The following is a 13,383-nucleotide window of genomic DNA, read 5'->3' on the forward strand; positions in this document are numbered from 1 at the left end:
AGGTGGCTTAAGAGGGTCCCCAAGGGCTGCAGCATGTATTGTGCCACCCTAAGGGACCCCTCCGCACCCACATACAAACTGCGTGCCATGGTGCACAGAAAAGAGAATGCACGACATGGCACACCTGCTGTGTGCCATGCCTACAGACACTGAAAGGAGTATAGGTAAGGCACCCCTACAGCAGGCCGTACAGCCTAAGGCAGGGTGTACTATACTACATGTGTGGACATATACTCATGGGAAATATAACCCTGTGATGTCGAAGTCTAATCTTAGATATTGTAAGTGAACAGGGAAGCCATTTTAAGTACATGTGCTGGACACTGGTGAAAATTAGTTCCCCCAGCTACATGGTGGCTTCACTTAAACTAGTGATGTTTGGTATGAAACATCTCTTATTAATAAGCCCACACTGATTCCTGTGGTGGATTTATTAGTACATGAACCCGGAGGGCACCTTATATGTACCTCCTGAAAACCTAGTGTGCTGACTGACTGGTGTGGACCAGTCTGCCACCAAAAACATGCTTCTGATCCCCTGCAGGTGAAAGTCCGCACTCTGAGGGCAGAAACAATGCCTGCTCCAGCCGGAGGTCTTGTCATCTCCTCCAAATCGGATGGCTAGGTGATCAGCATATCAAGGCTGGTGGCTTCAAATCCCTCCGACACCTTTGATATGAGACCCAAGGCTTCCCCAGATGGGAAATGCCACCCCCTGCCCCGGGCCCATTTGGCACCACGACAGATGTGAAAATTATCTAGTGAGGAGGGGTGTTCGCCTGTCAGGCTAGTTCCACCCAATAGGTGGGCTACCTGATGTGGAAACGAATTTTCGAATCCCACTATCTAGTTTGGGGTGGAATTAGACTCTCTAAGTCGGGTTAAGCCCACTTTTCATAGGAAGTGGTCATATAGAGGGTAATGGCCCATTGACTACTACCGATCACTTTCCGTAGAGCTCCTAAATTGAGTATTTAGGTGGCACCCTTGACACCAGGGACTTTGATTCGACGGATTAAGAAGAAGAGGACACAGAGAGCCTCAAGAAAGAACTAGAAATGAAGACTGCTATGGACTTTCGGCACCAAACCCTTCCTACCGCGTTAAGTCTTGACAGTCGCAACCCAGCAATCTCGTCCTGCAGCTGAACTCATGCCAAGAATACCGGTGGGCTGCTAGCACTTCGCAAATTGCCAGCAAATTTCCCTTATAGTAGAGGAGCCACTCCTCTGCAGTCCACAGGCACTGAAACGCTAGATCCGATCTACCAAGTTGCCGCTCCCTGCCTGCCTGGCGCAGGAGCCCCCGGGGAGGAGGAAACCGTGCTCCTGAAGGTCAGATCAGTTACCCCACCAAGGGGGAGGACATCAGGACCAACCAGAGCCACACAGGAGCCAGTACCCGGGGTACCAGACCCGTTTGTAACGCCCTGAACGTCTCAGGATCGTTTAACAGACACGATAATGAGAACGCAACCACTTGTGAAGGTTTAGTTATTTTAATGAAGGCAAAAATAATACAAGGAATAAACAAAGGTTATAGTCACTGGAATTCTCCAGGCTAAGTACGTTACCAGCCCACAGCACGGATGGTCCTAACCGTCCTCTGCATATACGCCGATCCCGGCGTATGCCAACAGAGGGCAGAAATGAAATGGCCGACAATGCCAATCGGTAGGCTGTGAGGGGCACGAAGAGAGTTGGGGAGAATCGAGGAGTCAGGGAAACACCCAGCCGGGGTCTCTACCTGAAGGGAGCAGCCGCTCAACCTCTTCCTCAGACTGCACCGGGACGCGGAGTCACCTCCTGGTGATGCGTCACCGATACCCCAATCACAAGCAAAGAAGACTGAACCGAGAGCAGCCGCTCGATCGATCCTGTGGACTTCCGAGTCTGTAACGCGGCAAACACCTCCTGGTGTGCGTTACAGCTGGCAGTCCCTGTATCTCTGGTCGGGCTGGGAGTTACGACTCCAACCAGCAAAAGCGCCACTGCGCTTTGACTCAGCCGAGTCAAAAAGCGAAGCTCAATGGTTATCCTGGTAGAGCTTCCGGGTCCTTCACAGGTGACGATGGGGCAAGACACGGCCCAGGGAGTAACGACTCGACCTACCTCCGTTCTTGCCTTACTGGAGCACCACTCCGGAACACTGCTTCTTCACTAAGCAGGTACGTCGGTGTAAACACATTATCCGACAGCGTTGTACCTCCCGGTTCCTCCCTTTATAGGGCGTGTTTTCCTTGAGTTATGTAACAGCTCTCCTGTTTACATAAGGGCGTGTTTTCCTTGAGTTATGTAACAGCTCTCCTGTTTACATAAGGGCGTGTTTTCCTTGAGTTATGTAACAGCTCTCCTGTTTACATAAGGGCGTGTTTTCCTTGAGTTATGTAACAGCTCTCCTGTTTACATAAGGGCGTGTTTCCCTTGAGTTATGTAACAGCTCTCCTGTTTACATAAGGGTGTGTTTTCCTTGAGTTATGTAACAGCTCTCCTGTTTACATAACCTCTCAACCGCTAAGCATCCTGGGAGATGTAGTCCGTTTTCGCTGGTTACCGTTTTCCTCCCCTCGCATGACAGGAATTCTTGACACCGTTGCAGCAAGCCAAGACCGTGAGAGTCCAGTCGGGACTCTGAGACCAAGAAGACAGCGAGGGATGTCTGCACCTACTCCCCGAAAAAGATGAAAAATATATTCATGTCCTATTTGAAATAGTTATGTGGTGATCTACACTAGGAGTAAACAAGGTTTGTCCAACTGGTCCAAGAGATACTGTAGGATACTTTTATATACGAATACATACATTGTTAAATAGAATGGTAGTTCTTGAAGTTCACTTAAATGATCATTTCTGTAAGAAACCAGTTAATGAGAAAATAACTATTGTAAATTGTTTTTTGTACATACTGAAATTGAGCTGTTCCCTTAAAGGAGTACTAACACACACTGACATGGATTGCAAGTTTTCTGTACATTTTTAGAAGAACTTAAATTCACAATTTGATACCCACTTATCAACTTTGAACTATATATATATATATATATATATATTCACTGAAAAAACCATAGGTTTCACACATGTTATAGTTAGCGGAAATTTTACTGATAAAAAACCAATGAAATTCCCCCGTTATAGTTAGTGCAGGCAACTATAACTCACGCGACCGCAATCCTCTGCTGATGCTAATACTGTATTTAGACACTTATTTGCCCATGTCTTCTTCCATACATTTTTAGCTATACATATATTACAAATATTTTTTTTTCATAAAGACACATATGTCATCAGCAGAAGATTGCGGTCGCGTGAGTTATAGTTGCCTGCACTAACTATAACGGGGGAATTTCATTGGTTTTTTATCAGTAAAATTTCCGCTAACTATAACATGTGTGAAACCTATGGTTTTTTCAGTGAATTTGCAAGGTTTTTTAAATGCTAATTCCTAACTATAACGTGTGTGAAACCTATGGTTTTTTCAGTGAATTTGTACGGTTTTTTAAATGCTAAGTTACTTTACGCCATTCGTGGCGTGCGCGCCCACTTAATGCATTTCGTTCCGTGCGCGCACGGTGCGCTTCGCGCACCGTGCGCGCACAGTGAGCACGCAGTGCGCTTCGCGCACCGCGCGCCCACTTTACGCAGTTAGTGCCGTGCACGCACGGTGGGCACGCGGTGCGCTACGCGCACCGCGTGCCCACGTTACGCTAGATGGGCCATGTACGCACGATGCGCTTCGCGCACCGTGCGCACATGGAGGACATATGATGCACTTCGTTTTGAAAGGTAATATTTTAATTTTTCGTATATTTTATAATCCATGCACAAATGGTGCCCTTCGGGCACCATTTGCACACGGGGTGGAGAGAGTGTGGATAATTTTTTTTTAATTATTTTTTTTTAAATATTTTAGTTTATCTCATGTGTAATAAGCCATGCACAATTGGTGCACTTCGGGCACCAATTGCACACGGGGTGGAGAGAGTGTGGATAATTTTTTTTTTTTATAAAATTTTTTACCGTACGCGTACGGTAAGCGTAATCGGCAAAATTACCAAAAAAATAAAAATTACGTTTTTGGCCTTGGGGGATCTTTGGGGACTCCCTCAACATGGCTATGTGTGTGGGAGCTGTCTAAACAGCCCCTTTACATGTTTTTGGGCTTTATATTTTAAAAATCACTCTCAGTGCGAGAGAGAAAATGGCGGCCGCCGCTTCCTGGTTTCGGCCGATTCGAATGTTTACTTAGATCTAAGAGCCAATCAGAATCGCGCTCGCGCACGCCACCGTACGCGTACGGTAAGCGTACCGTAAGCGCACCGTAAGCTGGCTCAGATATATATATTGATTTAAAGGCTATTTTCTCAGAATCTACTGAACAGATTTACACCAAACCTACAAAAGGCACTTCCTTGACCTGAGGACTACCTCTCTGCCAAATTTCTAGTAATTCTGTTCAGCCGTTCGGGCTGTAGCCCTGTCTAAAGGTCCTATGGAAAAATGCATGGGAAAAACGCGTTTTGGGACGCCCCTTTTATCTCAGCCCCCGCTTGACGAATCCCCCCGAGACTTTCAGGGTAGGAGCGGAGCGTAGCGCCCCACCTATTTTGAAAAATTCACGAGGATTCGTCGACCGGCGCCAAAGTTATTCAAAATAGAATGTTGCGGATTTCCTATGGAAACGTGGTCCTAACTATAACTACCTACTGGCGACCGCCAGTAGGTAATATATATATATATATATATATATATATATATATATATATATATATAGGTTTAGATAACAAAAAATGAGTAGCATTTAGAACATATAACCTCCTTGAACATGGGCAGTGCTTGCTTATTGCAGTTTGTAAAATTTGGGATTCCACTGTCCATTTGTTTTTATAATTAAAAAAGACAAATGTGGACGTCCTATAACTGGATATGAAATGTATGGTTTTCAGGTAAAAAGTTAATGATATGCCAAGACACACCCACCCACCCATTCATGAGACATTGACCTGTATAGACGATGGAGAGTGGCACCATTGTTATTGATGCGATCTATTATTCAAATTTGTTGCTGTGTGATAAGCTCCCGGGATTTGGCATGTATATAAACACTGTTTCTCACAGAATTCACTTCACTTTTTTAATCCTCAATTCAAAAGCTAAGTTCCGTGTGCTGTGCAGCATTCTATAAACCAATAGCAAGAGCCTTTCTTTATAAACTACATGAAACTAGTGCACTTGTATTGTATATTTTTGCTTTCCTTAAACTGTATAAATAAGTAGTGTATTACAATGAGACTTCTAGAACTCATATTGATGCTTTATGTTCTCATGTATTTCTTCACCCTTTTTTTATTTTTGCAACAGGTTGTTTTGTCCAAGTTTGTCCGACAGATGGGGGATATGCTGCCCCATAATCTCTACATTCCATATTTAAAGATGCTTCGTGGCCTAGCCAGTGGACCCCAGTGTGCCCATTACTGCTTCAGCTTGCTGAAAGTCAATGGAAGTAGTCACGGTAAGGACAAAAGCAGAGATTGGCCTTCAGCAATACATTTCATTGCTAGGCACGTCATAATACAGGTAGCTAAATACAGACTACTACAACTGTTAATCTTTCTCCCAGCTTCTCAAAGTAGAATCCATGCTTTTATTCAGATAAGGAATGTAAAAAGGTCCAGGTGGTCAGTGCTGCTATTAAACATGTACAGTGTAAGCATTGTGTGCAGATTAGGGTGGTTATTTCTGGGCATACTATGTTGAGGAGTTGGGTAAGTCTGAATGTGATTGGGAAGCTGTCCAAAACTGTGACTGAGAAATATCTAACCTTGCAAAGCTCTGTGACATAAGAGCTTTAAAATGTACTTCCTGCACTGGAGCCGCATTGCCAAAGTGATGACTTTGATAGTGAAGTTGAAAAAGCGCTTGAGGGACCAGTAGCGAGTGGCACCAGTGCTGGGAGAGCCTGGACATGGTACCGGCACCATAGAAACTGCATGAAAGATATGCTGCTGAGGGGCAGGTCCTGCAGAAGGTGTGTAAATAGAGGGCATGAAAAAGAAGCAGTTGTTGGAGACTTAAAAACACACAAGGAACGGAAGTCCTTCGCAGGAGGCAGGAGATGAACCATGGGCAGACTCTTGGTTGAGGGGAGAGACCATTCTTTAATCCTGGTGGAACTGAGAGTTTGAGGAAGTGGATTGTTGCTGTCAGATTAGCATATCAGAGGAGTTATAGGGATCATAGGATTGGAAAGAGGATTATTCTAGACCAGTCGTACATAGTCTTTATGGTAGGAACGATTGGTACCAAAGTCCTGTTGGGTGAGGCGCCCATGAAGCCTAGGCCATGACTAGTCAATGAGTAGAGGAGGACAACTGATATATTGAACCAAGGGTATTCAGTGGAAGAGAACACAGCTACAGAGAGTTGGAGCTAAAGAGCAATGAAACAGCCAGGAGCACAAGAGTTCTAGGAATCCAAGCAGTGGCTATGCTCAAAGGGGATTCAAGATCTGGCATTCGGGTGATACAGCACCTGCTAAAAAACGTTGTTTAGTCAAAGTATCTGTCTGTGAAATAATCAACAAGATCTCAATAAGATTCTACACCGAAAACGTCTGCTAAATTCTTTATTTATTTTATAGCCCAACACATTCGTCAGGTAGGTAGACAAATGAGTGGTGCTATTTTATGCTCATGTTAGTAGCCCAATAGTCAAGTACAATTTGAGATACCTAATGGCATACTCATGTTTTGGCTCAAACAGAACCTTTTCATGGTAAATTTAATGTGAGTAAAATGGGCAGTACCAAACTCAATCCGGTTTAGAGTGACATTACCTGACGTGGATAATAAAATAATACCCAAAGGTTTATTTTGTTCTTTCTTTTCTAGTTGAGAACATGCAAGCTACTGGTGGAAATCCAGTGTCCTGGGAGCACTTTTTTCACTCACTTATGTTGTACCATGAGCATTTGCGCAGGGATATGCCAAGCACTGATGTAATGCACCAGCGTCACCTACCTCTTCGTGGGATTACCCAGAGGGAGCAGGATGGACTGATGGCATTTTTGCAACTCACTACCACCATCATTAACTGGGTGAGTAACTCCATTCGAAGCTTTTAATAGTGAAGCTGTAATTATTTTGACTTTTACTACTTGTGTGTGGTGTGACTGTTGCACATAGTGGCTTAGCTTGTGTGGTCTGCATTTGTCTGCTAACGTATTAAATAAAGATCAGATTTTTTTGCAATGCCAGATCTGTCACTGATTGACCAGTTGACCCTCACGTGGTCTATTCTTCATCTCATTTTATGTCTTGTCCTACGCTAAAGCCGGCAGTACCTATTCAACCCCTCTGTATATTTTCCTTATTGCAGCTTAATTGTGATATTACTGCTTATTCAGTGAGATAAGAAGTACCTTTGCTTGGATCCCTCAAAGCCCTTCCCTGCCAAATGTGGACCTTCGGCTGTAGAAAACACTGTTTTACTAATCCGTTCCCCCGCAATGATGCTTGTAGGTAGATGATCCTGAAACTGATGTCAAAAACAGGAATTTTTGTACTCTGACAGCATTTTAATGCCCTGTCTATTTCAGGATAGGTATCTTTGGACCATGGAATGAAGCAGTAACCGTGTTTGTTTACAAAATAAAATTGTGCTCAAGTTAACCTGATAATTTCTAACCTTGATGTATTCTGGTGAGCTGCTGGACTCTGTTGTCATGGGACAAATGCTGGACTTTCTGTAACCTAGCTAGTTTATCAATGTCTTCTATTCTGGGTTCAGGCTGGACCATGGACAGAATAATTACTGATAGCAATGACAGGGAAACTTTGGCCATGTAGCCGATAGTAAGGCTGTCTTTACTGCCATGCATTAAGAATTGCCAGTGGCATTGAAGAGCAATGTTCACGTAACAATAGGAAACTTTTTTGCTGAAGATCTTGAGGAATCAGGAGTTGTGGTCTATGCTCTACTGGATAACTTCCATTCAGTTTGGTTGTACGTAACTGTCTGCTATTCCACCCTTAGCCTTTACATACAATCCCAGACATGTTTCCCGTATATACATCTAATAAATGTTCTACCTAGGTGGTTAGGTTCTGGGCCAGGTAGGCCGAGGTATAGTTTCTCATAGCTTTGTAGGTGATGAAGCTGCTCTTGATGATCATGCTGGCTAACTGGAGGGACCAATGTAGTTCCTTCAATGTAGGGATCAGATTTGGTCAGCTTGTTCACACTATTTGCTGCCAAACATGCCTGAGGGATCAACTGACCTATTGTCAACCAACATATTAGAACTTGGCACCCATCTATACCATGCTCCCCTCATTGGCTGCCTGTCCACCAAGAACAATCATCAATATAATTTTATCAAACTTGTCTGGGAGTTGTATGAAACTAAAATAACCACCGTTACCATGGACCTACCACTAAATTGCCTGCCAATCCATTGACAAAGTAGATGAGGATGACGCCTTCCTTCATAGAAAATTTGAATTTTAAATCCTTAATAACTCTGCCCTGTCCCCTTTTACACATATGTACCTTACTTTGGAGTGTAACATTTTCTGTGGAACATGTAAAAGCATACCAGACTTGGCATTGATCTGCCATGTGCTTTAGAAGATATAAGTATGTACTGACTTGTTTTTCGCATAGGAATTTCTATGCACATAACAAGGCAGTATCTGTGACGCCTGTACAAATAACATGACTACATTTGTCCTTCACTGGGAACCAAACACCCAATTGTAGCACCTGACTCTCAGAGGGTAGCGTTGGAGAGCAGTCTGAGGCTTACTCAAGGGAGGTGGTGTGGTCTAGTAATCGCCATTTGCAGGTGCGCAGAAGTAACACTCAATAATTGATTGTCCAGTCTGTACTTTGCTTTATAAAAGTAAGAGTACATTTATTAAACACACACACTACTCAATACTATGCACCAATTTACAAATCTACATAAGCTGTTGGAATTACTTTGTGACATTGCATAACATCTCCACCCCTCCCATGTATGCACATCATCTTGCCCCCAATGCAGGTAGTTGAGCATAACCAGGAGCGAGGGCCGTGCGCACTGGCACCATCCCAGTGGCGACCCACCCCATTATCTCAACGAGCATTTAAAATAGGTAACCCTGCCTTGGTGACCCACAACCCTGACTGAGCATTTCCTACGGACCATAAAGTATACACCTCTACATCTTAAGGGCTAGCAGTCTGGGTTCTTCACCTAAGCGCAGCAGCAAGAATACATGTTTAAGCATCACTTTAGAATGACAGTACTCATCACATTTGTGGATCATTAGAATGCATTGCAATTACAGCCCCTAAAGGCATCACAGATGAAATCACAGGATTACGCATATACAGCCAGACACCCTAGCAGGAATGTCTTGCAACATAACCCCACTTTGCTTATGACATCACCTTACACAGGTACTTCACATTACACATGTGACCTTCAGTCCCTCTAAAAGAAATAACGTTAATAAAAGCATTTCTGGTACAATTGCACCGCTTCACCTCCAGGGAATGCCCTTCTCCAGACATCCCCACCTCAGTTCTTCACTCCTTGATGCACGTCTCAATACACCCTCAGCTGTAGAACAAAAGTTCCAGCCCAGAAGGTGTTAAATGCTGGCTGAGCCCTTGAGGGGGCATTATTTTCAAGTCACCCTGTGACTTAGGGAGGGACTTCTCTTCGTGCTTGGGGGAGACTGCGCTTCTACATCCGCTCCCCAGCACCTTTTTCACAAATGAGGGTGACCCCCCCCCTCCTCTGGGGGCCACCAGGCACCAAAAATTATGATTTCCCCATGCCTTGCAAGGCATTATGGGACGCTTCATGCTCCTTTCTATGAATATTATATTAGCGGCTCTCCCGCTGTGCTGGGGAGAGCCGCGATGCCGCTGGCAGCCTCACGCTGCTTCTGCCGGTCTTGGTCGGGGGCCGGACCCCAGGTGAGTGTTCAGCTCGGGGAGCCCACCCCCGGCCGATCCACTTATTTTCAGGGGCCCGAGGTGCTCTGCCGTTGGTTTCCCCCATCTGCCTCGCATGCTGCCGCTGAAGCCGGCCCTGCAGTTCTTGTCTGTGTGGCTCCCGCTGGCCTCGGGGGAGTGCAGGAGCACTCCCCCTCTGCCTCTCACAGCTTTGGGGGCCCAGAGATGGGGTCACGCACCCCCCCCCCTCTCCGACGGGCACATCCTCTTCTTCGGGGTCCGGGGATGGGGTCCCGGGCCCCTGGGCACCTGTTTTCACAGGGGGAGAGGGGGGCGGCGCCCCCGACTTCCACCTTCTCTTCGGGGGCCAGGGTGCGCTCCTGGCCCCCCGTTGGCCCAGCTTCACGGGGAGCGCGATGGCGCTCCCTGGCTTTGCTTCGGGGCCCGAGGATGGGGTCCCGTGCGACGGCGCTCCCCGCACCCCTCCTCTGCACACGGGACCCGCAGTTGGGATCCCGGTTCCCTCCCCCTACACACCTTCACGGGGAGCGCGACAGCGCTCCCCGGCTTAATGTTCGGTGGGGGCCAGGGTGGGCTCCTGGCACCCTGTGGGGGTACCTTCACGGGGTGCGCGATGGCTTTACTTTACTTCTCTTTGGTGCTGCCCCCGGGACCTGACCCACCCTGGGGGCACATCATGGACTGGCGGCGGAGCCGCACGCGCTTCGTCGTCGGTCCCTCCAGAGGTCAAAGATCGCCTACCTTCTGGGGAGCGTATCTCGGCCCCCAGTGGTCCGATCTTCATGTTCTTGGCCTCTTCTTGCTCCTGGTGGCGTTCCCCAGCCACTGGGAGCACTCTCCTTCGCCCTCTGGGTTTTTGAGAGGGGGGATTCAGCAGAGAGCTGTCTTCACTGGCTCCCTGTGCCAGCCTTTAGCCTGGCTCTCCTCCTGAGCCTCTCTTCTACCTGCGCAGAGGCCCCCTGCGCAGAGGCCCCTGCTTCTGCACACTGGTCCTGGTCTCTTCTTCTGGTGCTGTTCAGGATCCTGGGATAGTCAGGGGGTTCCTCCTTCCAACTGCCCATGGCGCCAAGCTCCAGCACCTTCTGCCTCAGCAGACCACACCCCAGAGAGAGCTTCTCCTCCTGTGCAAGCACTTTTTAAAAGTTGAGTAGGGGGATGGCAGGAAGTCTCTGGTTGTCCTATCAAACAGCGACACATCACTTCACTGCCCCTGCTCCCTCCTTCCTGCCCAGCCTCTGGGTTTGTTCAAAATGGCGTCGTCCAGGGTCTCTGGCCACATGGTCTCTGAAAAAGCCCCTTCCCACCTCGCTGTCTTCCCTCCTTGGTTCAGCCTGGTGCCTGGCACCCAGTGATAGCTGCTGATGGATGAGCCTCTAGCCCCACCCATCTTCTCTTTGTGGAGAGAAGGCCTTAGCTTGTGAAAGGAAGGTTATCAATCCATCCTGCTGAGGTCAGCCCTCAGCCAGGCCCTGGTTATGGCTGACGCCGAGAAATGTGACATTTCTGGATGACCCAAAAGCAGTACAAATATGACTTTGGACTCTGGAGAATACTTCTTCTCACATCCGTTACAGTGGACTTTAGTGCGTATCTGGAATCTGTAGGCCTTAGGAAAGTAAAACTAGCACATGTGCTCCCTACCCCCATAAAAGAATAATGGAATACACACTGTAAAGCACACTGACTTTCCCTGGCATGTTTCTTACCACTGTATACAGCCTATTCCATGTCACCACCCTATTCTGCATAAGTCCTGCCACACCAGTCTATTTGCACCTGCTCCTTGGCTGCGCCCGCTAGGAATCTCCCCTGCGCAGCCCCTACATGTGTCTGCATGTAACCAGCCCGGTGTCCCTTACTCCAGCTGCTGTGCAGTGGTCTGGTCAAGCCAGGGGGACACCAGTAAAATCCCCATGCAGTCGATTTCATCCTGAGTTCACTGTGGGTGAGTTCCAACTTACGAGGCTCCCCCACATTAAAAGCTCACAATTAGGTGCTCAAAAAGCAAAAAATACGGGTGGCCCATAGTGTCAGAACCACCTTCTGTCACCTCTGAAAAACCTTTCACTTGTTTTGGTGATAGTAGGCAAAACGTGACTGTTTAGTTTTTATGACTAAGAATGTATGTATAGAAAAAATATTGCAAACCAACAGAGCATGCATGGACAGTAGACCAGCAGCGCACATGTACAGTTCACTGTACATGTACACTGGAAAGTCAGAATTGTTGACATATGTTGCGAGAAAACCAGTAGACTAAAAATGAAATAGGAAAAGTCTGGAGACCCAAAGCATTATTTTAATGAGTGGATGTTTAAGCAGCTACTTATAAGTACTTTGCACCTTGACCTCCTCTCCCCTCAGGCATTATTCATCTGCCCGCTCTCCGCTTATATCCCCTCCCCCCAGTCATACAGAGTACATGGACTGGAAAGTCACCAATTAGTTAAACAGTACTATGATGGCTTCACTGAACACAGGAGTTTGTGGTACCAAACTACTCCTCACAATAAGCCCAGACTGTTACCAGTGTGGGATTTATTGTAACTTGTAATCAGAGGGCACGTCAGAGGTGCTCCCTTAAAACCTACCGACCCTGGTGTAGGCACTGACTGGCTGTAGGCAACCTACCACACAGACAGGTTTCTGGACCCCTGGGTGGAGAGCCTCTGCTCTCGGGGACCAGAAACAATGCGCATCATGGGCAGAAGTGTCACACCTCCTCACCCAAGATGGGCCTGTTAGCTTTGACATGTAACCCCCAGCTAGCAGCAGATGACAGCCCCTAGTTTAAACCCCCACTTTGGGCTAGAATAATCAGAAAGGCTAGGAGGTATGCCCACCTTTGCCAACTCCACCCCTCAGGTGGAGGTGGCGAATTTAAGTGCCGTTTTCAGTCCCCTCCACAGAAGGGTGGCATAATAGTGGGTGTAGTCACTCCAGGTAAGATGCCTATTGGCCCTACCTACTACTCCCCTAAAACACCCCTTAAATGTAATATTTAGAGGGCTCCCTAGACCTAGAAATCAGATTTTTGCAACCTACAAAGAAGGAAAAAAGCCTCCGTGAAGCAAAGCCAGAAAATAACCACTGACTTGGCACCAGCCCTACCAGCCTGTCTCCAGCTTTAAAGACTCTGCCAAGAAGACAACGCCTGTCCTGTGACCTGCTTCTTCCAGAAACCCGAGGAAGTCTGCTTGCTCTTAAAGACCAAATCTCTCGAGGACAGCAGCCCTGTCCGGAAGAAACGAAACAACAGGACTCCGTATCCAGCTAGAACCGCGACTCCTGCCCACTCTGCACCAACGCCCCTGCCCGAGTCTTAGTGGAGTCTCCCCAGCGATCCTGGCCTCCAGTCCAGCATTGGCTGACTCCTCCTGGATTCCATGACGTCTGCAGCCTCAATCCAGAGGCTCCT

The 13,383-nt window shown here is 47.1% G+C and overlaps 1 protein-coding gene across 1 annotated transcript in view; it reads left to right on the top strand.

Annotated features, from left to right (window-relative positions):
- NUP205 (nucleoporin 205) overlaps positions 1 to 13,383 on the top strand; it is an 839,084-nt gene that overhangs the window by 206,700 nt on the left and 619,001 nt on the right. The window contains exons 11-12 of the mRNA XM_085651995.1: positions 5,358 to 5,508; positions 6,887 to 7,092. Coding sequence (XP_085508121.1) covers positions 5,358 to 5,508; positions 6,887 to 7,092 — 357 coding nt within the window. The remainder of the gene's footprint in view (positions 1 to 5,357; positions 5,509 to 6,886; positions 7,093 to 13,383) is intronic.

Source organism: Triturus cristatus, chromosome 4_1 (assembly GCF_964204655.1).
Source record: "Triturus cristatus chromosome 4_1, aTriCri1.1, whole genome shotgun sequence".
In the NCBI taxonomy this organism is placed as follows: Eukaryota; Metazoa; Chordata; class Amphibia; order Caudata; family Salamandridae; genus Triturus; species Triturus cristatus.